This window comes from Malurus melanocephalus, unplaced genomic scaffold (assembly GCF_030028575.1).
Source record: "Malurus melanocephalus ecotype Western Australia unplaced genomic scaffold, MMel_1.1 scaffold_332, whole genome shotgun sequence".
NCBI lineage: Eukaryota > Metazoa > Chordata > Aves > Passeriformes > Maluridae > Malurus > Malurus melanocephalus.
The window spans coordinates 690,285-697,866 of NW_026623564.1; the positions used below are offsets into that span (position 1 = coordinate 690,285).

The following is a 7,582-nucleotide window of genomic DNA, read 5'->3' on the forward strand; positions in this document are numbered from 1 at the left end:
GGAGGAGGAGGAGGAGGAGGAGGAGGAGGAGGAAGCGGCGTCCCCCTCCCCGCCCGCCCCGGCTCCCAGTCACAGCCGCGGCCTCCGCGCACGTGTGCCAGACGTCACCGGCGGCTCCGGGGGTGAAGCGGAGACACCGGCGGGGCACGGCCCGGCCCGGTCCCCCGCCCYGGGGGAACCGGGGCCCTTCCCCGCCGCCGGCTGCTCGCTCTTTGCACCCGTGCGGCGGGAAGTGGCGGGGGATTATTTTTTTTTTTCCCGGTTTTTTTCCCCTCTTTTTTTTTTTCCCTCTCCTTTTCAATAAGACCCGGCAGCGGGGGTTGGGAAGGAGGCAGGAAAGTTTATTGCAACAAAGCGCTGCCTCCGCCTTTCCTGCCCTCCCCCCAACCCCGCCCGCCCCCCGGGCCCGGCCGGCAGCAGGATCCCCCCCCGTTCCCTTCACCCTCCCCGCGGGGACGGGGGGAAAACACAAAATTACCGGGGGGCGGCCTCCGCCTCCGCCGAGAGCGGGCTGCAGCAGCGCCGTCCTGCCGGCGGGTCCGTGGGGGGTGCAGTACAGCGAGCTGCCAGCGGGCTGGCCCCCATCCGCCGCCGGGGCAAAGGCACCGGGAGCCTGGGAAGCGGCGGCGGCGGCGGAGGAGGAGGAGACAACACAGGGCGCCCCCGCCACCGCGCCGGTGCTGCGGATCTGGATGAAGGTGCCGGCGGCAAAGCGGGCCGGGAAGCCGGTGGGGGCWGCTCTGGAGTCCGTGGACGGCGCGGGCGGCGGTGCTGCTGTCGGGGCCGAAGGCTGGAGTCCCCTTCTCATCCTTCCCTCCGGGTCTGTCCCCGCAGCCGCGTCTCCTCCTCCCCCCCGTCCCTCCTCCCCCCCCGGCCTTCCCAGCTCCTTTCCTCCTCGATGCCGAGGACCCGCGCAAAATACTGGGGGCTGCGGGTGCCGGGGGGGCCCCGGCTGCAGGATGCGGGGCGCCGGGGGGGGACGGAGGCGGCGGGGCGGGCAGATGCGGCGGATGGAGCGGGGCCGCTCCCGCTGTGTGGGGCCGGCTGGAAAATGGCTCCAGGAAGCGGCGGCTGCTGACAATGAATGAAGGGAAAGGAGACGGGTTACGCGCCAAGGGCCTCCCGCGAAACTCGGATTTCCCGCCCTCTTTTCAAACCAAATTTGCATGTCTCCGCCCCCGGGGCGCGCCCCGCCCTCCTCGCCGCCTCATTGGCCTCCACCGCCCGCCGCGCCGGCTAAYGGGGCGTGGCCTCCGCGCCCCTCCGCCTTCCCACTGGCCCGGGCGCGGCCGCGATTTGCATGCGGCGCGGCGATTGGCTGCGGGGGCGAGGCTGGGGGATTCCCCCTGCGCGCGGCCGGGATCCCGGTTCGCCGGCTCCCTGACAGTGACAGCTGCTCCCGCACGGAGCGCCCGGCCCGCCCCGGGCACCGCCCCGCGCCCGCCCCAACACCGCCACCGCCACCGTCGCCCGGTACCGCCACCGCCGCCCGATACCGCTGCCGACACCCCACCGGGCTTCGCCGGGCTCCCCCGGACGCGCGGGGTCTGCGGCGAGCGCCGCTTCAAAGCTCTCAGAAGTCACTCGCCCGCCCRCCCGATGGGCGAGATCTCTGCTGCTGCCCCGCTCCGTAGCTGCCGGGAGGTGCCGGTTCCCGCCCGGCACATCTGCGGCTAGGAGGGGGTCACCTGAGTTCTCGCCCCGGTTTGCTTGGAGAGACATCGGTCAGCGCCAGCGGGAAAGTTCTTAGGGAGGCTTTTAAAGGCGTCCCGGCGCGGGATGTCACCTCCGGTAGCTGGAGAAGGGCTTTTCCGCTTTCTTCGCGCGCCTGCATCCACAAATTTTCAAATCAGCCTGCCAGAGGCATTTAATTCTTTTTTTTTTTTTTTCTCAAAAATTGAACGCTTAGCAAAATACTCCCTTCCATTGTGGTCTGTATTACCTCCGACAGATGAAACAGTGGAACTGTGTGCACTAGCTCTTTCCACTTCCCTATAGTGTCTGCACTTATTAAACGCCCCCTTAGAATCAATCATAAATCATTAAGGTTGGAAGAGACCTCCAAGATAATCCGGTCCAATGTTTGGCTGAATGCCACCACCACCCTTGAATTTAAGCTGAGTTGCCAACATGCTCYCTTAATTTATTAAATGTCCCACCCRGCTGAGCACCCACCAGCCATGCCCCATTTTCCCATGTTTCATTTTCAGACACAGCTGAGTCAGGCAGATATGGATCTTTCTCCTGGRTAACGTTCCTTGTTTCCCTCTCTAGCAGATACATGAACAAGTTGCTCTATCAAATCCAAAGCCCTGGTCTGTTCCCAGCTCATTCAAAGTGGATGGCTAAGGTACAACAACACTGTTGCATGTAAAACTAGGCCATCCTCCATTCTGGGCATCTTTTCCATTTGGTGCTGGAGAAGCTTTGATTAAGCTACTGGATACAATTTTAGGCACTGCACCTTAGAAAAGATACTGCATARAGAGAATCCATAGGAAAATGGGCAGCAAAACCTGGTCAGAAAAATGTGTCCCACAAGGACTGGCTTTTGTTTTGTCAGARGGAGAAGTAGGGGAAGAAGACAATGGTAGTGGTGACCTGATACACAAAAGGTCACAGATTGCTCTTTTTCTGTRGAGAGGGTAACAAACTTTTTAGGAAATATTAAATTTAATCTAGATAATTGGGCACCAATACATTTTGTGGTAAGGAAATCCTACAACAGCTTACCCGGGGTACTGGAGTCTTTTTAATAAATGAGGAAGAGTTCTTTTAGCAAATCTTTTAGTCTTGCATTTGTGCTTGGCATCCAAGACCTASAAGCCTTTCAAAGTCTTCATTATGGTCCTTCCAGCCCAGGCAGGATCAGGGATTGAATAGAAAACTTMATGTATTTCTGCAGAACYTTAGYAGTCTTTAAAATTTGATTTAAATGYGCAGTTCTGCTGTTGTGGACTGTTCATAAGGAGCTGGCCAGCAATGTCCAACTTTGTGCCCACATGCAGGGTGGAGCAGGTAAAAGCTGTTCTCAGCATGCCCTGGCCATGGTAGGTGTAGCAGCACCTTGTTGGCTGGGTGAGGTGGAGATGCAGAGAGAAACACAAGCCTCACCCTACGGTATAGTTCCAGATCTCCAGTCTTCTTCTGGAATGTCTTTTGATGGTTTTCCTCTGACATGGTGTCTGCCATCTTCAGCTAACTCCCCATCATGAGAGGGTGTCCCATGCCAGGACTCGCTGCCTCATGCAGAATTGAGGCACATCCAAGGACCAAAGCAGGGAAATGGAACAACAGGTGAAGGGTGAGGGGAAAGTCCAGATATAAGGAAAAGGCAGTCAATGTGCTTATAGTTCAAATTAAAGATCTAATTTCATTAACATGTATGGAAATGGTAGCACTACATTGGTTTCAAGGATCCTGCAAGATGGAGAGAAGAAACATGGGCTATGATGTTTCTKCATAAGGAAAGAAAAGCAATAAATGAAAAAACCCACAGCAAAATGACGGCGGCAAACATAGAGTCCTTAGAGCAGACCATTAAAGAGAAAGAACAGCAAAATCTAGATTATGAAAAGAGCCACATAGATATAGTAGAACTAGCCAGGATCCCAGGACCAGAAGCAACGCAAGATCAGACTGAGGGAGTAAAAGCGTGCATGGGCTAATGCATGGTACACTTCAGAATTCCCTTTCATATATTGGTTCTTTCATCATCTAAGGTTCTAGCAGCTCATTACTCTGTCAAGGGTGTAAGTCAAGCAGTTGAAGTAAAGTAAAGMTAAACAATTAACTGTTAAATCCTGTCTTGCTTCTTTGTGTATTTTGTTTTCCATTTCGAAGGAAAAGGGTCTGGTTTACTGCATAAGAAAGGTTAGAAGTCTTCAAGAAGCAAGGAAAACACAGTTACACTCAGAAGGACACTTTAACTGAACTGCAATAAACCCAGAAAAACAACATTTATTTTAGCATAAGAATAGAAAATAAATCCTTACTGCACATTTACATCTGTTAAAACCAGATGTTATAAGCTAGTCCCAAAATTGCACACCAGCCKAATGGGATGGCAAGGAGACAGGGCCCATTCTGGAAGTGGAGTTGTGCTGTGACAGTGGGGTGCCTGGTGGAAAATCTTCAAATAAAAAACAAAGGGTTCATCTGAGCAGCAACTTTGCCATCCATAAACCAAAATCTGCAGAAAATATTGCAGGAGAAGAGGTGTGGGGTTTTTTTTTTTTCCTTTAAACACAATTCTGTGGCATATATTTCAGTTTGCAGTGGAACCAGTTAAATGTGCAATTCACTTGCTGGAGCTAATGGAAGCAACCTAAAGAAAGAAGCAAGTAAAACATACATAAGAAGTGTACAGAGAGCTCCATAAAGGCAGCTAATTGCRGGCCCAAGGACCTCTGTTGGTCTATAAAAAACAAATTGCTGCCTACAGGGATGTCATCATCCAGGTATCTGTTGCAGAGAAAATACCCTGCAGAACTCAAAGGCTTAGGAGATACTATAATTAAGGCTGGCGTGCARCTGTGATTTATATTTCCTTGTGAGTATGGTTCTATGATGCTATACTGCTRCCCTTGTGAATATGGGCTTTATCTGTGTGATGATAAGCAATTTTACCCTCACACAGCCATTTAGGGAAAAGGCTGCATTTGTCCAGAAAACAATGTGTAATGAGAATTGCATTCTTTGGGATTCTGATTTGTTGCAGGTAGTGGAAGCAACAACAGAAGCTTTGCCTTTATGTTAAAATGGGTAAATGTGACTTGAAAGTCTGGATTTCAATATGACTTCTTCCATGGAGAAGATTGTGGACMCTCTTCCATGGAGAAGAGTGCTACAATGGAGACTGCAAAACATTCCTAAGTGAAAAAAACTGTATCTAAGAAAGTTTTAACAGGAATAGGCTGTGAATGCATGTATAGCCCTGCATGTGCAATAATTAGAAGGCAGTAAATACTCAACTATTTCTTATTCCATGACACTTGCCCATCTTTCATACTGAATGAAGAATTGTGCAGGAAAAATGTCCACATAACAAAAGACCATGTCATTATGCATACATGTGAGGGTTAGAACTGACATTGTACAAACCCCCCCACTTTGCTAATTATTAACYTTTAAGTAATTAATTTCCTAAATTTTGGAGCTTGATTTCACAAGCATGCAAGGAAGAGCTGAGAAGCGAAGGATGAGATTGCACTCAATACCACACATCTGGAACATAACCTGCATGAGAGCAAATGGACATCTGGAGGGATATGTGTTTCCTGCTGTCACAGAAAGTGTGACAGCCTGTAATCCAGTTCATTAAAGATGTTAAACACTGAGGGCCCTAGCATTACCCCTACCAGACACCACTAATACTGGCCTCCAGCTGGACWCTGTGCTGGGAACCCTCTGGACCTCACAGTTCAGTCAGTTTTCATTACACTTCACTGCACACTTCACACAGCCTATGCTTCATCCATTTTTCCGTGAGGGTGTTACTGGAGAYTGTCAAAAGCCTTAACAAAGTCAAGATAATTATCATTCACTGCTCCATCCTCATGCACCAAACTAGTCTTGCTGTAGAAGGCTATCMTGTTGGTCAAGCCTATACTTGTCTTCATAAAACCAAACTGACTACTCTAAATCATYTTTCTGTGCTTGGAAATGGTTTCTGGGATAATTTGTTCCATTACCTTGTTTTTAGGGACTACTGACAGACCTGTAGTTCCCCAATCCTCCTTGCCCTTCTGAAAGACAGAACTTATAATTACTTTTTTTTTTGTTGTCAACAGCATCTCCCAGTTTCCATGACCTTTCACAGATTATCMACAGTGGCCTCACAATGACATTGGCCAGCTCCCTCTGCACTTGTGGGTACATCTTGTCAGGTTCCATGAACCTGTATATATTTGTTTGGTTCAGATGTTCCCCAGCTTGGTCCTCCTCTACATKGAGAAAATCCTCTTTTCTCTAGGCATTCCCAGTGGTGAAAGCTGAATTCCTGAAGGCAAATCTTGCTAGTAAAGGCTGAGGCAAGGAAGGTATTCTGTACTGCAGCCTGCTCCACATCATCTGTCACCAAGTCTCTTTCTCCTTTCTGCAGCAGGCCCATGTTTTCCCTCATCTCCCCTTTGCTGCTGACATACTTAGAGAAGCTCTTCTTCTTGCCTTCCACATCTCTCTCCAGATTCAACTTCACAAGAGCTTTGACTTTCCCAACCCCCTTCATGGGTGCTTGGACAGTGTTTCCATATTATTGCCAGGCCACTTGYCACGGCTTCCACCTTACATTTTTCCTTTGAGTTCTGTCAAGAGCTCCTTGTTCAYTGACCCCAGACTCTTGCCTTTGCTTGATTTCTGGCTCATTAGGGTGAGCGCATCTTTAAGGTGGGGAAGGTCATCCCTGAAAAACAGCTGTCTCCTCTCTAGGACAGTCTCCCATGGGATTCTTCCAGTTAGATAACTGAAAAAGACAAAGTCTGCTCCCTTTCAGTCTGGATTGTGATGCTATTTTTTGCCTTGCTGCCTCCTGATTGCCATCCTAGAATGATATCTTCTCTATCTCTGCTAAACAATTGTGAGCTGTTTCGTATGTTTTACTTTCAGAAAATAAAAATCAGAAAAATTGAATTTGATTTATCCATGACCAGACTTCAAGGCTTTGCTTCAAGAAGAGCTGTCAGATGTTTTAAAGACAACTTGTTTTCCTTTGCCTTAACTCTCAAGCAGTTTCTGTGTGAAGTTTCAGACCAAATTATTTGGCTTTTAAAAGGTGACAGATTGAAAACCTGGGTCCCAGAATAAGAAATGGCTGGATAGCCTTAGATATAGGCATGTCTACCCTCCCAGACAGTAATATAGAGGCATCCCATCTAGGGAGCCTTTTGAGAATAAACATAAATACTTAAAACCTGAGCAATTTCATGAATCACATCTATATTTCTAAAATTTACATGTATTATTATTATTATATTTTCTAGGATATAGACCAAATTTTAAAAAAACTGAGAAGTGAAACTAAAATTAAGCTGACTTCCTTGGTCTGTAAATTCTTCTAAGAATGTGATCTGAGAATGTAGAAGTGAAATGACTTTACAAGCAGCATGTGATCTAGTTACTGCATGTATTTTCTTAGTTTCTGGAAACACTTACAGGATTATAATCCTTTAATTTTTAAAAGACATCAACCTTGAAGTGTCCCTTTGCCATAAAATTATTTATACACTAACACATTTTTTTTTATCAATGAGTCATCCCTCCTATTTCAGTGGTTTCAGAGAAAGCAGATGACCACTCAACTAGAGCAAGGACCTACCGTTAMAGAGCATCATTTGATAGCTTCTCCTCATTATTCCTCTGTAACACCCAATTATCAAAAGAATTGTATGGTGAAGAAATGATTGCCTGCTTCAGATGAGTTTACTTCTTAGAGTTAATTTTTTTTTTGACTCTAGGCAAGGTTATCAGAGTCTGTTGAGGATCCAAAAGAACTTCAATTCTTTGCATGTTCCTATATGTTTTAAAAAAAGCTGTATACATCTATAAACTTATAAATGTCTTCCTTTTCTATACTTCATTACAT

General features: G+C 48.1%; 1 protein-coding gene across 2 annotated transcripts in view; it reads right to left on the bottom strand.

Annotated features, from left to right (window-relative positions):
• The window catches only part of E2F3 (E2F transcription factor 3), a 42,123-nt gene extending 41,037 nt beyond the window's left edge, over positions 1–1,086 (bottom strand). Inside the window, exon 1 of one of the 2 annotated variants that reach the window (XM_057377901.1) lies at positions 479–1,086. In XM_057377901.1, coding sequence (XP_057233884.1) covers positions 479–808 — 330 coding nt within the window. In that variant the 5' untranslated portion in view covers positions 809–1,086. The remainder of the gene's footprint in view (positions 1–478) is intronic. The other variant, XM_057377900.1, reaches the window with a different exon arrangement.
• Between the last annotated feature and the right edge of the window lie 6,496 nt (positions 1,087–7,582).